At 49.3% G+C, this 15,806-nt stretch overlaps 1 protein-coding gene across 2 annotated transcripts; it reads right to left on the bottom strand.

Annotated features, from left to right (window-relative positions):
* Positions 1-568: 568 nt before the first annotated feature.
* LOC144944999 (DBH-like monooxygenase protein 1) lies at positions 569-15,231 on the bottom strand. Of its 2 annotated transcripts, none has more exons than XM_078873143.1 (13): positions 14,264-15,231; positions 13,323-13,469; positions 12,168-12,326; positions 10,841-10,927; positions 9,922-10,098; positions 9,247-9,349; positions 8,538-8,704; positions 8,312-8,394; positions 6,032-6,128; positions 5,261-5,320; positions 3,377-3,510; positions 2,379-2,532; positions 569-1,590 (listed from the first exon to the last, which is right to left on the bottom strand). In XM_078873143.1, exons 1-13 carry the CDS (start codon positions 14,588-14,590, stop codon positions 1,453-1,455), a joined length of 1,833 nt encoding a protein of 610 aa, XP_078729269.1. In that variant the 5' UTR covers positions 14,591-15,231; the 3' UTR covers positions 569-1,452. The 2 variants fall into 2 exon arrangements, with proteins under 2 accessions (XP_078729269.1, XP_078729268.1); XM_078873142.1 differs by having other exon boundaries at positions 569-1,593; positions 14,264-15,228.
* Positions 15,232-15,806: the final 575 nt, after the last annotated feature.

The following is a 15,806-nucleotide window of genomic DNA, read 5'->3' as shown; positions in this document are numbered from 1 at the left end:
TGGTGGGTCGTTGGAATTGGAGTCCGAGACACGCCGGACAGGGCAGCAGGGCGTCGTGAGTCAACACCGATAAAAATGTTAAGCCGATTTAATTTCCGTTGATGTTAAATATCTTTTAAGATACGTTGTTGTCCAGAAGAGGAATATGGTTGCCTTCATAAAAGAGTATCTGAAGATTAAAAGGGAAGCTTTGTGTTTTATTTCTACGTGATCTGTGATTGGGTTTCTTGGAGTTTTGTTTGATTTACGAGGTGGAGATTGTGAGAGGTCGCCATCCGACCAGGCAGCTGTGTGGTAACGGCAAACCACCTAGCACTTCATCAGGGTGCACACGTTCATTTGTAATAATGACAGCGTTCCCGTTGAAGACTTTCTTGAACAAGTGAAACATTTTAGAGAAAATTTCGGAAAACCGGTGAAGGATCCAAACGTTTCCGACCAAATATTTACGAGAAATCAACACTGACCACTCCGTTTCACATCACTTGTCTCGCTTTCGCGTTAGGAGACATGGCGGTCAGCATTTGACAAATAACGACACCAGCCACTGGGCCACATCAACGCCCAATTTGTGTGTAGTTCGCTTTATTGCATACCAACGAAGGCCTGTGATGTCGCTGATTTTTTATTTTCTCTTTTAAGGTCGCATTATTGACGAATGCGTTGAGTTTTTACCTGGTTTATATATCACCTTGTATTTCTACATGTTGTCTACTATGTATGCGTGTATCACTTGTTGCCACTACAGCAGATACAGATCAAAATAATTCATACACACACAATAACCGATGCGGGTTTTGTCAGCATGGGAATCGATTTTATGCGGTTAGATCCTTGAGCCACTGACACTTCAGTGGACATCGAGGGAGGGGAAATTCAGAGGGCGGTGAGTTTCATCTATTTACGCGGTACAACTCGTTAAGCGTGGAGATGCGAGTGGCGTTGCTTACGGGACGCTGCGCAGAATAGCAAGAGGAGCATTTTTGAGAATTAATGCAGAGCGTAGAAATATGACGAATTACGTAAAATAATTCCTGCAAAACAGAAGGCGTCATGTAAAAAAAATATTTACACATTTAAATGTTCTTGTTAATTTGCCAGAAAACACTTGTCAATAATCATGCAATAATGCGACCGCGTCATTATATTCACGCCATGTTCAGTCAATATATGATTCACTTATCATTTACATTCATTATGGGGAGTGAACCGATGGACCACGTCACTTGTGTGCTGGCACGGAACACGTTTAGAACATCCCTTGTGTGCAGGAGGGCGTATGTGAGCTTCTGTGCGTACATTTATGCACACCTACGTGGAATAATTCTATGTGGAGTGAATGTGAGAAGTGATACCACGTGGGTGAATTGAGTGACCCTGCGCGGAGTGAATCCCTGTTGGTCACCGCACAGCGCTACGTCGGGGCAGGGTGGTGGCCAGGGGGTGCGGTGGTCACAGGAGGAGGAGGGCCACGGCGACTGTGAGGAGTTCAAACCCGAGACGCCACGGGCGAGGGTGCCCTGCGTCGCCCCGGCTCCCCGCGCTCCGCGCTCCGGGCAGCTTCGCCGTCTCGTACAGCCACGTGTGGTTCTTCTAAACGCACGGCACGCAACGCGCGAGTCAGATTTTAAGGTTATTTACATGATATACTCATGTAAAGTGTAGCCTTTAAATTATGTAATGTGATGCGTCTGCGTGCTAACAATCCTGATGTTACCTGATGCCACCAGAGACCAATTTTGGCAGACAAAGTGTGGCGACATAACTTGTGTTTTTTCGGATCAATCCAAAACAAACATTCGGATCGTCGAGAATTTCATACCTAGGCCTGTGTCATGCACGAAACTGATCTTGCACAAAGACCCGTGACTATACGAGCCCCGTGATAATTGACTTTTCACAGCCACCTCCTCTTGTGGTTAACCGCCGACGCGAGCGGCAGCAGCAGCGTCTCCCCCTGTGTTTGGGAGACAGTTGTCTGCTTCTGTTACGGTACGAGGCACTCAGACCCAGCACAGATAAAAAGGCTCTCGCAGAGGCCCTTACAATGATGACAGGGGTATATCTCAACGCAATCAAATCACAGGACATTGTCACCAGGAAGAAAATACTAGCCTCCCCCCCCCTCCAGTACCATTTAGTACAGCCAAGATGCTGGCAGTCATGGACACGTTCCATTTGTGGGCTGTTTCGAAGTGGTCGGCCGATGTGCAGGTCAGGTGTCGAGGGAGACCGAGGGTGAGATGGGGGAATGCGGTGAATGTATCCCTTTAATACCACGGTGCTCCTGTCGAATGTGTTCAGATGTTATCTGGTGCAGTGCCGGGATTGTGTGGCTCAGCAGCAGCAGGAAGAGGGGCGGTGACGCGGTGGCCCACCGAGAGGTAGAGCTTCACGTCGTAGTCCGTGTCCCGCAGGAGGCGCTCGTACTGCGTCACGCGGTCCGCGCTCCACGCGAACTCGGCCACCACCGCCTCCAGAAGCCGCCCCTTGTGCCTCTCAGGGGACGTCACCGTGTACTTGTTGCTTTGCCTGCGAACTCACACGGCGGTCGTGGGGGTCACGCCCGGCTCGGCACCGTGACGTGTGTTTGCGAGTCTCCGCGCGTGGTGTGTGGTGGTGAGTGTGTCATGTGGTGGTCGGTCTCATGGCGGGGGCGGGGGGGGAGTTTCACAGTGCTGAGTCTCACGGTGGTGAGTCTCACGGTGGTGAGTACATCTCGTGTGCAGCGGTCTGCCTGCTCGGTCACTGGAACCCAAGGCCCCAGTCTTTAAAGCCTCCGGTGTGGAGGAAGAGGTTACGGGGAAACAGAGGAGCCAGGATGGGCGAGAGGGAGGCACGGTTTTTTTTAAACAGGGCTGGGACGTGTTTCTCTCAACGCGACTCGAATAATAAATTTGGAGTCCCAGAGCTGCCAGGGGAACCCAGACGACCGGCCTGGAAAATTTCACAACTTTGGAGCTTCGAGTGATCCTGTGGCTGATGCTGCTTTTGCTGATTTTTGACCGTGAGGCCTTTGCACCTCGAGGTCAGCCACACACTTGCCTGGAACTGCCAGGGTGGCACCTCGCCAGAGTTTCACCGTGGCCACTAAAACGCGCGCGCGCTTCCACCCATTTCAACCGCCGAGTTGGTGCCGGGCGATCGGCCTCACTTGGTTCCGATTTAAAGCTTTCGTGACTGCAGGGATTCATCTTCTTGGTTCTTTCGGTAAAGTCACGTAGAAGGGAAATAATAAAAGAATAAAAATAAAACATAATTAAATACAATTATCACGACGTTTCGGCCACAATGCAAGCAGCCGTCCTCGGGTGAAGAACAGGGCTGTCTTTCCTTCTATGTAACTTTACCGAAAGAACCAAGAAGATGGCCTCACTTGGTCACTTCGCAGCCGAGGAGGTTGCGAGCGAGCGTCGGCACGTTGGGGATGCTGCGGCAGCGCGCGAGCGAGACGCGCGGGTAGTAGTGCAGGTACGCCAGGCACATCTCTTGCAGCGTCTCGAAGCCTCCCTGGGGCGACAGGAGCCATCGTACGTTCCGAACGCAGAATATTCACCGTGCATTGTCGCGGAGAATGTTATCAAACAAAATAAGTACCGCCTCCTTCCCATCGTTTTGTCTCCGCATTAACAAATATAACTAATACTTTGTATGCATCGCATTGGCCGCACGGCCTTCTGTGAGTACATAATTTCAGCAGCTTTGGTTCAATCCAAACTAAACTCTTGACCGATTTAGACATTCAATGTCTCACCATTGAATGTCAGGCTTGCCTTAAGCCAATGCTGTTGGATTGCCAGATGTTTAAAGGCAAGTACCCTCTCTGTAAGATATGGGTCCGAATTCAACGCAAAGTTATATGATACATAGCACAAAATAATAATTGAGTGTCGTGAAGAAAATGAATGTGTTAACGATGGTAACGATGTTGGTATGTGTTTGGTGCAAGATTTTGAGAAGTTTTGGCCAATCCTGCCCCTGTGAGTAAGACTGATTACAATGTAGGCAGTCAAACATTCCTAAAGTTAGTTTCTTTTTCTAGTTTTAAATATCGACCATATGGCTGTTCTAAATGTCAACTTCCTAGCCCTTCTAGAACATGAGCATGTCACTTTTTCACTCAGTTGCTGTTTTACTCATTCAGCGAACTCTGTCCATTTATGATTGTCTTCAGTGTTGTAAAAATATAGTACAAATGAAGTTATTTAAAATATGACGCCAATTATGGATTCAACACTTTTAAAAACACCCAAATACAAACATGATTAGGACCAGTTTTAAAAACTAAAGTTAAATATTTTTAGTTTTCAGATTTTTCTAGTTAAAGGATTCCATTTCACTACATTGGTGTAGACTTGTCAGCTTTCCAGCAAATTGTAGGTCATCCGAATTCACTCCACTCGGTCCACCACTGATTCGTTATTCGTTTTTTGGACTTGGGTCGTCGTGCGGGTCCGTCAACTCGGGCTGTGCACTCTCGACCACCAGACACAGACAATCGAGTCAAGTTGTCACCCAGGAAAATGCGCCAGTCGAGTTTGTTTTGAGCAAGACCTGGTTATGTTCAAAAGCAAGCAACATTTAACAATTTAATTCGTTTTGCTGGAGATTACAACCCAGCATCATCAGTTGTGAGCAGGTTTTAGCTCTAATTGGCATCATATCTCCACAACTCAATGAATAAACTGTTATGGATCATTAGATCGGTTGGGAAAGCCTATGTGCGAACTCGGTCCCGACGGTATCGATCAGTGGTTCTCAACTTGTTAGGTATGGCGGCCCTCTAATCAAGATCACTGATCCCTGCCAGCCTCAAACTTGACTAAGGGTACTTGAGGGCCACAATAAACAGAGAGATCACATGTCCATGCCTCTAGTCAAAGCGGTTTTAGCATGGCATTTGTGTTTCACGCTGTGTGTCAGTGTGTTGTCTGTTAGCAAGGCATGCGGTTCCTGGTGTCGTTGCGTGTTTTGTGTTCCTTGGGCATTTGTTTGTGATGTATCGGTGTGTTTTGCGTAAGGCATTTGTTGGATATTGTGTATTTTTATTGTGTATTTTTATTGTGTCAGCAAGGCTCGTGTTGTCACGTTGCGTATCGGAGTGTTTTGTCCGCTGATGGTCGCCGCGCACATTTATAATTTCTCCCGCACGGTATCCATGCCGCATTCTTTGCCCCTCCCTCACCCACCTAGAACCGCGAGCGCACTTTAGAACCGCGAGCGTGTTCGCAATCGGTACGCCGTGCTGCGTGGTACTTACAGTGGTGATGTTCTTCCTCTCCTCCGTGTCATAGGTGCATTCCACCACCAGCACATCGCCCTGTCACCGTGGCACACACACGTCACAGTGTCACAGCACGTCACAATGTCACAGTGACGCACACACCACGTCACAGTGGCATAGTGACATACACACCACGTCACACTGTCACAGTAACACACACCACGTCACAGTACGTCACACTGTCACAGCACATCACACACACCACGTCACAGTGTCACAGTGTCACACACACCACGTCACACTGCCACAATGACACGTCACAGTGTCACACACATCACGTCACAGTGTCACACACACCACGTCACAGTGTCATAGTGACACAGACCCCATGATGCTGGACACTGGCTTCCCTCTGCACAGACCGACAGCTCGTTACCTCGAACCGAGGCGTTTACTCACCGCCAGGCTTTCAGTGCGTTCAAAATCCACTGCTGGATGAATGCCTTCCCGTGCCGTGCGGCTTGCGCTGATCGCTTGCCCGTACTCCACCGCACCGATCAGCGCGGGTTTGTGAAGTGGTGGGACCATGGATGATGGGCTCGGCTTTCGCTCGCCACGGATGTTAGCCGTGGCCAGGATTCAAACTCAGGTTACCAGGTTAAGAGCTCCACTTCACTGCCCCCCTCCCCCCTCAAAAACAATAGAGAATATGCAATTCAAACTGAAAATGACGCAGATTTCGCTCAATACGAAGTGGAAGAAGATGTTGAGAGAAGAGCAGCCGGTGCTAGGAGTTGTACTGCTCACCGCAAACACTTCAATGTGCTGTGGGAAGTATCTGCTCTCCTGAAAGTTGAAGTCGTAGGTGTTGTCTTCACCGATACTTCCAATCTCCTCCCCGGCCCTGGAAAACCACGCGGGCCGCCTCCTCATGAGCACAGCAACGCGGCCCATGTCCTAGGCAGCGTCCCCATGGCACGCTCCACACGGCGACGTGAAAGCCGTGCGACCATCGTCGTGTTTACATCATTAGTACCTCATTTGCCAGTAAAAAAATATGATAATTGGTTTTTTACCCTTTTATCTGGCAACAAAACTGACAGCTTTTTTACGAGGAGTCATGTTTGCATAGACCACAATACCTGCAATCATAACGCAAACAAAAAACACAATTCTCATAATGAATGCACTGTCCTTTAAGTTGATTGGTCCACACCCGAGACAGCTTTCCTTATTGATTGGTCCACACCCGAGCTTGTCTCGGGTGTGGACCAATCAACTTCAAGGACAGTGCATTCATTATGAGAGTTATGTTTTTGTTTGCGTTATGACTGCAGGTATTGTGGTCTATACAAACATGACTCCTTGTAAAAAATGTGTCAGTTTTGTTGCCAGATAAAAGGGTAAAAAAACAATTATCATCGTCGTGTTGTTTCAGTCAATTGGCTGACAGGAACTCGGTAATGTTAATTGACTGTCGATTGAGCTGCTGGTGGTAATGAAGATATGCACAATTAAGACTTTGATAATAAAGTTGATTTAAATATATCAAATACTCGCAGTAATTGGGTCTACAATGTTAACGCTGAATCCTATTGACAGGAATTCTGCTGCGGTGTTGTGGTTGTGGGGGTGTGTGGTCACGATTGCAGGTACAAGATTTTCACTTTTTTTTTAGTTGTATAAGATTTGATCCCTTGGAAAAGGTTTATATTTAGTGTTTAAACATCTTACCACCTTTTTTTATTCCAGAGAGGGTAAAACCTATTCTAATTTTTTACACGTAAATATTGTTCGACTATTTTGCGCGGGAAATCGAATAAAGAAAGATGGCGTCTCGCGTCGTAGCGAGTTATTTAATTATTATTTCGAGCATTAATTACTTGTTTATTTTGATCACTCCAACTCGAATCAATTAATATAACGGTGTTTGAAGATGATCATGGTGTTTTGGTGATGAAAGAAGTTTTTGTAATAGTTTATAACATTTGGTATTGCGCTGTTCATTTGGAAGGCACAAAATGGCTGCCTTGGAGCTCATTCTAACATTGAGCTCGTGGGGCGAGCGGCCACGGGTGACCTTGCACAGGTGACATTCCCGATTTGGGTTTCAGAATGATGTTATGTTTATTGTCAGTAAAATATGATTTCTCTAATTTACATGTTAATATAATTTGATATAAAAAATATAACTGTGTATTGTCTCGTTTAGGCAGTATTATCAGGAGCTGTAGTAGGTGCTACAGATGTTTTGGGAAGATGTTAAAATGTGTCTTGTTAAATGTTTGTTAAATAATATCAATGTTAAATGTTGTTCGATATCAGCAGCTTTTATCATAATTGAGATTTGGGCGGATTTCGAGCTGAGAATTTGAGCTGCAGTGTTGTAACCCGGGGTGCGTTTCTGATCGCCATTGCATCTGTTGGACAGAACAACGCAGAGTCTACTCATCGTCTCCGAACTTTTATTATTTTTATCGTCGCTGTTGTCTATTTAGTTGACCTCGCAAGGATTCACGGCGGGAGGAGAGCGGATAGGGCGGACCGGCTACAAACGTCGACAAGTTCGTGTCGAGGTCGGTGAGTGGACGGAGTCATGGAGTGGCCTGGTGAGTATCTGAAACTCTGATCCAGGTGAATGGCCTGCGGTGTCAGCATGTGTGTGGTCCATGGTTTGATATCGGTCCGACTATATAATGCATTTGGGATTTTGTTTTTATTTCGCACAGCAACGCCATTCGTCACTAAATGGCGATGGCGTCACCATGGCGCTTGTGCCAGACTAGGTGCACTTTTGAGGTCACGCGAAGTGTCGAAGACTCGCTGACAGGTAATGAGGCAGACCCATGTGCCATGGGGCAGACCCAGGTGCCATGGGGCAGACCCAGGTGCCATGGGGCAGACCCAGGTGCCATGGGGCAGACCCAGGTGCCATGGGGCAGACCCAGGTGCCATGGGTTGACTTGCCGAGGTGATTGCCAGATGCACAAACTGTGCCAATGCACAGGCACCATTACACGCACTCACCGGAAGTGACTTACACTCACCGGAAGTGTCTCACACTCACCGGAAGTGACTCACACTCACCGGAAGTGGCGCACGTGAATTTTTCTCCCGGCCAGATGCGCGTGCAGCAGCGCGGCGAACACGTACACACGCGACACGTGGCCCTGCATGCAGCAACGAGACGGGCAGATGGGCCACCATGCCTCGTCGTAGGGGCGCCTACGCGTGCGTTTGTTTTAGCGTGGGATATGCGACAGTGCTGTTGGGCCCTCGGCCAAAGACAAGGGTCCCAACGAAGATAACTCACATCCTGCAGGAGCGCCGTGGTGCACAGGCCGTGGCTAACGAAGCCGGAGACGTGTGGGGGGATGATGTGGTAGGGGCTCGGGTCCACCCCCACTTCTATGATCCCCGCGTCGTACCTGCGGAGTTGGTTGGTGTAGAAGAGCCGGAAGCCGGAGTTATCCACGACACCTGAAGGGGGGCGACAGGCAGTGTCGTGTTGTATGGTTACAACACAAGCCCTCGTTGTATCACTGTACCGCTCAACCACGCAACTTATGAACGTAGTTTGTCGTCCACCGCTCAAAAACCGCGTCACAACGGGGCGCGTTCCGCGTCATAACGGGGCGCATTCCACGTCATAACGGTGCGCGTTCCACGTCATAACGTTGTGGTTTCTGCCTTGTGCGAAAGGTGTTGCCTAATGGGAGGAACCGCGTCATAGCGAAAAGGCGTTCTAGTGTGAACAGCATGCATTAAGCGAGGACTTGCCGTAATCAATGCAGTGCGAGTGTTTCAGTGATAACTCCTTCACTATGTGATGTCATGCTGCCCACCAGCACATGTTTTTTTACATTGTGGCTTGTCAGAGAATCTTGCATGAAGGACCCTGCCCTAATCCACCTGGTCACCTCCAGATGTGGGCCTTGTGCCCTGACCCCGCACCCTGATCCCACACCCGGAATATCATGCCCTCTGACCCTGTGTCCTCAGCGCCCGAGCCCTGACCTCACCGGTGGCGAGGTTGGGGTTGTCGTAATGGATCTCGAGCAGGACGTACTGGGGGTCACCATTCGTGCCCAATGAGTAGCCAACGTCCTTGGGGTACACGAACGCCTGGGCGCCAGGAAACAACGACCGCGCTTTTAACAAATCATCCGGTGACGTCGCTGCTGATGCATTGGTAGTGGTGCACAAGCACAAACAACAAAATAACCCAACACGTTCGTCCAAAACACCGTGGACTTAAAAGGAAAACTGTTTGATGTTGCTCTAAGAGGGATGGTGGTATTCATGAAGCTGCCCCACTCCTACCTTGCCCGTCAGCCACTATCTAACCGATCGTCGCACACTCGTCACACTTCACCTGCTGCCCTTCTACACCCCCCACCACTACCCCACACATGTCAAGTCTCACGGATTACACTTGAGATTCACGGTTTTTACATTTAATATTAAAAGTAAAATAAAAATGTCTGGCACCTTGCATCAAGTTCCCTAATAATACACAGCTCAGGACAATGCATTCACGCATAGCGTGATATTTTCCTTCCCGCTGACATGTCCTGGTTTTGTTGCAATGTATATCAGAGGCAGAAACCCTCTCAGTAAATAGAATGTATTTTCCACGTCGGTTCGGAGTCACGGATGGGTTTTGGATCGTCGGGTGCGAGGTCGGCGGCGGTTACCTCGCCACCGATAGCCCACGCCACCGTGATGCCCTGGCACTTCCAGAATGGCTCGGGCATGTTGGGATGGTAGCACTGGTTCTGCTGCTTGTCCGAGCCATTGATGTTGGCGGCACAGCGGTAGAGGATCATGTGGTGCACGTATGGCTCGCTGCCATTCGTCACCACTGCTTCCACCTACCCTCCAGAGAGGGGGGGAGGGGGTACCAGTGAGATGTGTAGGTGGAGAGGGTGGAGGATTAGCAGAGGGAAGTGAGAGATCCGGGTGGGAAAATTGAGGATGAAGGTAATAGAATGGGAGAATGAGGTACGAGAGTGGGAGATGTGGGCGAGAGATGAAGGTGAGGGACTGGTATGAAGGTGGGAAGTTGGAGGACTGGGAGATGCAGGTGGGTGGACGAGTGTGAGATGGAGGTGTGCGATCGAGTGGAAGATGGAGGTGGGAGATTAAGATGCTGGGGTGGGGAAGGAAAAGACAGGTGAGTGACTGGAGGGGTGGGAGGTTGGAGCAATTTTGGAGCAGTGGCAGCGTGTCGAGGTGGTTGATGAATGTGAATGAGTGGGAAAAGGATCTGGGAGGTGGATGGGGAAGATGGGACAATTGATGGTGAGAGAGGAAGGGGAAGAGGGAGTTGGTGGGTCATGGTGAACAGATGTGGTAGGGTAGACAAATCGACACTGCCAGCTGGGTCTGAAATAGACACAAGCTTACAGGCATTACAGCCCCCAGAACCGATACGAGACATTGCAACCAGAATCAGACGTCACATTCACAACCCGTCTCGCCAGCATCTCAAGAACGCGTGACATGGTCCCCGGCGTGTACCTGCCCCCCCTCCCTCACTAGGCCCCAGTGACCGGGTGGCCTCATCAGACATTGTGAGAGCGTGGAGGCCACTTGGCCCCGTTGGACCCTTGCCTTAATGAGATGGTGTTTTTCTGTCAGCACGGGCAGCTTGAACATCGTGCACAAGTAGAAGGTGTTTTTGTCCGAAGGGATCTTGAACTGCAACGACAGAAAGCACGGCCGGCGAAGACCCATGGTGTAATGTGCTGGATGAGGGCCTCCCCAATGCCACGCGGATCGTGTGAGGGTTATTTTACCGTACTTCACGCTAATTCAGTGCGTGTTTATGAAGACAGCATAGGTGTGGGAGCATAGAAGTGCAGTACAAACATAGTATCTTTTTTTAGTTGTCCTTCCCCCGCACTTCCGATTAGCACAGTTGGCTACGTACGGTGCGAAAGAAATTCAACATACAAACATTATTTATCTGTGCTGTCCTTAACATGAAACGTCGGGCCAACGGCATGTTTACTGGGTCCCCTGGCATGATATTGAACCATATAAATTACTAATTAGTGTCGGTGGTTGTCATAGTAAATGTGAAATTCCACAAATCCCAAATAGGCCACTTTTCACACTAAAATTGTATGCAATAAAAAAAAAGTATACGTTATAATCAATGTAGTTGGATTATCACTATTATGTAACAAAAATATATCTGCATACAAACTCGGGGGTTATTGGGGGACAGGTAACCCGAGTTCTGTATATTCGAGGTCCCGACCAGGAATCCACTCGGTTGTCTGGACGGCTCGGTGGGGAAGGGGAGGGGTCGCACTCGGGGGGACTGCGGAAGGTGGGAGGGGGCACCTGGAGGTGGGGAGATGGGGATGTTGTTGGGGGTTAGGGAGGGCCTGTCACTCAGCGATGGGTACTTCCTCTCATATATCACGACAACAAAGCAGAAATGATTTCAAACTGCGATTGAATTTCTGCTGCTTTCGTAATTGCGGTGTTGTCTCTGCCTGGGCAGGCTTCCTGCAGCCTCCCCCGTCCTTGCCTTGTGTGTGCTTCGTCTAGAGCTGGGATGACTCATTTATGAAGTCGATTGCTCAACTCACAATTGCAATATACAAATTTTTTGTGGAGGATTATTTGAGCCCTCTAAAAATGGTGGCCACCCCCACATTCTGTAGGCAGGAAAAACCCTTGGAACCCCATCCAGCGTGACACGGCTGATGATGCCAATGACATCACCAAGCCCTGCCGGCCACCTCCCGTCCAGCGTTAGGACCGAACCAATAATCGGTGCTTCAGTATGCCCTGTAGGAGTGAGTGCTGTCTCTCGTGAGTAGAACTTGCAGTAGTGAGTGCTTCCTGTAGTAGTGAGTGCTTCCTGCGGTGAGTGAGTGTTCCCTGCGATAGTGGGTGAGTGCTCGCGTTGCGGTGGGTGAGCCACGTTGCTGGTGAGCAGGTCGGCGGTCGTGCTTGGCTCCAGGACTTCGTCGCGTCCCGAAGAGTACGACAACAGCAGCACCGACTTGGTGCCGCGGTTAGCGCCATGGTGAACGATCACCACGTCGCTCCCGAACGCGAACACCGCTCGCATCGTGTCGTGCTGCACGCCAGGCGCAGAGACACACACACGGTACGCGCCCAGAAATGACAAGCGCAGATTTGTAATGCGTAGACGCACAGATGAGGCAGACATGACAGATTTGGTACGTGGACACGATGCATTGACTTTTAGGTTTTTTGATTAGATCGCGTAAATATAAATGTGTCAACGACATGTAGTGTGTGCCGACACATATTGTGTATCGTTAATGACACATTTATATTTACAATGCTCTGACCCAAAAATCTTTATTAATAAGATAAACGCCCAACTTTATATGTGATGAAAATGATGAACGCTGCACTTCCCGTTGTTTTCATGCAGGGGGCGCTGCAAACCTACGCGCCCCCTGCATGAACGTCGGTGGCGCAGGGATAGACGTTCGATTACGTTGGAATCAATCTGCAGACGCCGGTCTTCTCGCACGGCCAGCTCTATGTCGCCTTATCTCGATCCCGCAATCCCAACCAAGTGAAAGTCCGCATCGAACCGAACCCCCAGCAAGGACATCTACTTAACGACGAGAGAAAATTCACACGAAATGTCGTTTTCAATGAGGTCTTCCAGATGTAAAATGATATTTATATATTAACAACTTTCTCTGTCTGTCTATGATGAATATGATGAACGCTTGAGAGAGAGAGAACGAGGCGATTCGGTGTTGATTCTCAGAATTGACTTGGCCCCCACCGACACCACTTTGCCATTTGTTTTGCGACGACGACAACAATTTCCCATTCTCCCCGCAGACGCTATCACGATCAACAAGTCACAGGGACAGATGTTCCATTACGTTGGTAAGCGCACGACTTTATCTTTATGATGAAAACTAGGTTGTTGGGGGGAGACGCAGGTGCCCCCCAACAACCTAGTGAATAACATTGCTCACGAAAGCCTACACATTAGAATGCATTGATGCTTTTAAACCTGGTTGGAAAGCATTAATAAAAAAGTAAAAGCGGTGCGTGTGATGCAACAGAATCGATGAAGACTCACCGTGATGTCCACGTCGTGCTTGTCTCCAGTCTTGAGCTTCCGTCCGAACGTGACCACGCGGTGCTGGTTGACGAGGTTGAGGCTGTAGATGTGGACATCCTGAGAGTCGTCCTTCACGGGGGTTGTCTCACTCGCTGAGTAACGGTCCTGACGCCACGGGGACGACGGGGAGAGAATGATGCGTGTGATAGGAGGCAATGTGTGTGAGAGTGTGTGATGGTGAGTGAGGCCTTATCATCAGCCCACAAAAAAGCATCTACTTGGGTATTTTACGTCATTAAATGCTCCACATCCTCAACTCCCCACGAGTGATGGGGCAGTTATGGAGAGAATGGATAAGTTTCCGTACCTGGTCAGTATGTGTATGGCCAGCTCCGGTATGGCAGCGGAGTTCTCGCTCTAAATCGGTCAAGCGGCATTATCTTTTCATGAGCTGCATAACGCCGTATGGAAGCTACCTGACCTGTCACTCCATACGAATCTCGATTTTCTCAATATGAAGGAACATCTGCACTGGTTTAAAACATTCACAGACCCTTGAACATTCTGGACACGGTCCCATCAGTGAGCTCTTCCAGCAGGCGAGGCTGCGTTGGCTCGGTCTTCTCGCCCGCATGCCCAAGCAGGTTCTCTTTGGCTGGATAGAGTTGGCTAAACGGCATGGCACAAGTTGGAGAGAAAATAGGCTCCCGTGGTACAGGATATTAAGCTGATTGGACTCCCCAATGACTGGTACCAGCGATGTCAAGATCGTCCTCTGTGAAGGAGGCTCGTGGAGGATACTACTGGGCAGTTAGAGGCAGACACCCTCTAACAGCAGCAATGTTAAACACTAAACAGAAGATAATTCTTTAAATAAAGTTATTATTTAAGTAATTATGCTACAGGGCTGACCACAACCTATCCAAGGCTGCCCCCCCCGCCACACTCCCCTCTCTTACCGTGCAGGTGTAGTCGCCCCCGACATGGTCGGCCCCACACACCACCATGTCCGTGTCCTTCATGCCGCCCTTCCTCGACACCCCAAAGCCCACGTAGCCAGCGGTCTGCACATCGATCTTGAACACGATGTAGGAGCTGTTGACGTTCCACGACAGCAAGAAGCGCTCGTGCAGCTTCGTACGGTGCTGGAATTTCTCCAGCGAGAGCTGCGTGGCCCCACTTGGGCCACCCGTCAGGGCAACCACCAAGGCCACCACCACCACCACCAGGCACAGCCGGGCAGAAAGGGCCGGCATGTCGCACTGTGATCTTCCACCCCAGGGCATCTCTCTGCTACCTCTCTCGCTCCCAGTGATAAGATTGCCAACGAATTATTCAGTGACCAAACTAATGTTATTCTTCTTGGTATAGTCTGATTGTGGCTGTGAGTCGGCCGGCTGTGTGACGGGGTGAGATTGACGATGAGTCTGAGTGGAAACGCCGAGCGAGCAAACTTAGCAACGCTGGGAGAGCGCACAGAAGAAGAAGACCGCAAATGGTAAATCCCTTTATAAGTACGGTACATAAAATAATTGACTGAGTTCAGTGATTTTTAGCTGACGTGGTAACATTAGGGAGGAACAAAGAGCGTGCCCCCTCTCGTCAACATTTAATAGCGACGAGCGACCGACCGCTTTGGTCGACGAGACTAAGAGAATGACTCTACGAAGTCCACCGACTGCAGGACTTGACTGTGACTCGACGGATTGTCGTCATCTACTAGACAGAAGAGGTTTTATTGGGTTAGATCGCATAAATATAAATGTGTCGTTAAACGCGCCACCACCCGACAGCCAATTAGTAAGGTTTTTCACGTAAACAAAACATGCCAATTCGTTCCTAGTACAGCACACTCACGTTAACACTGCCACGCTCCACATCCGCTAAACGCTGGCGCAATGGACAGGCGCTAGTTTTTATATCTACACTTAGCTTGATGGTGTTCCGACACGGGGCGTGGGCGTTGAGGAACTGTGGCCGGCATGCGTAGGGGTGGTGGAGATTATTGCAACTACGAGAGTTGCGTTTTTTGTGCAACCAGACACAAACACAACGAACGTACCTCCCACGACTGACGCATGTACCTCCCACACACACTCGCAGGAGGCCCTCTTCGGTCCAGCCAGAACGAGGTGGCATAATGACTTTGAGGAGTATTCCCAGTAAACATGCAATGTTGAGCCAACGTTGCATGTGGTTGGAACCGTTGGACTAACTAACGGTGGTTTAACGTGCAATGTTTATTGGGTTATTACAAATGGAAAATTTAAAACTCTCCAGTGTGTGACTGTGGTCATCCAGAGCAGACCGTGCAACGACGCAAAGCCTGATCCACAAATACGAGGAGACATCACAACGATACTCTCCGCTACTCCTGACGCGACTGTCTGGCTTGACCACCTGGATGTGAAATTGCAGCTGTTGCTCTGCATCTACATCAGCTATACGAAAGAAGAAGACTGGTTAGAAGCTAAACTTACACTTACCCTGCGATTATAATTA

Source organism: Lampetra fluviatilis, chromosome 36 (genome assembly GCF_964198595.1).
Source record: "Lampetra fluviatilis chromosome 36, kcLamFluv1.1, whole genome shotgun sequence".
NCBI lineage: Eukaryota > Metazoa > Chordata > Hyperoartia > Petromyzontiformes > Petromyzontidae > Lampetra > Lampetra fluviatilis.
This window is presented reverse-complemented; position numbering and strand designations above follow the sequence as displayed.

Coding starts and splice junctions, on each gene's coding strand:
- LOC144944999 (XM_078873142.1), bottom strand. CDS start 14,590: ATGCCCTGGGGTGGAAGATCACAGTGCGACATGCCGGCCCTTTCTGCC. Junction 10,928..12,167: donor CCGACCTGCTCACCAGCAAC/GTGGCTCACCCA, acceptor CTGTCGTTGCAG/TTCAAGATCCCTTCGGACAA. Junction 8,705..9,246: donor CAACCCCAACCTCGCCACCG/GTGAGGTCAGGG, acceptor GCCCCCCTTCAG/GTGTCGTGGATAACTCCGGC.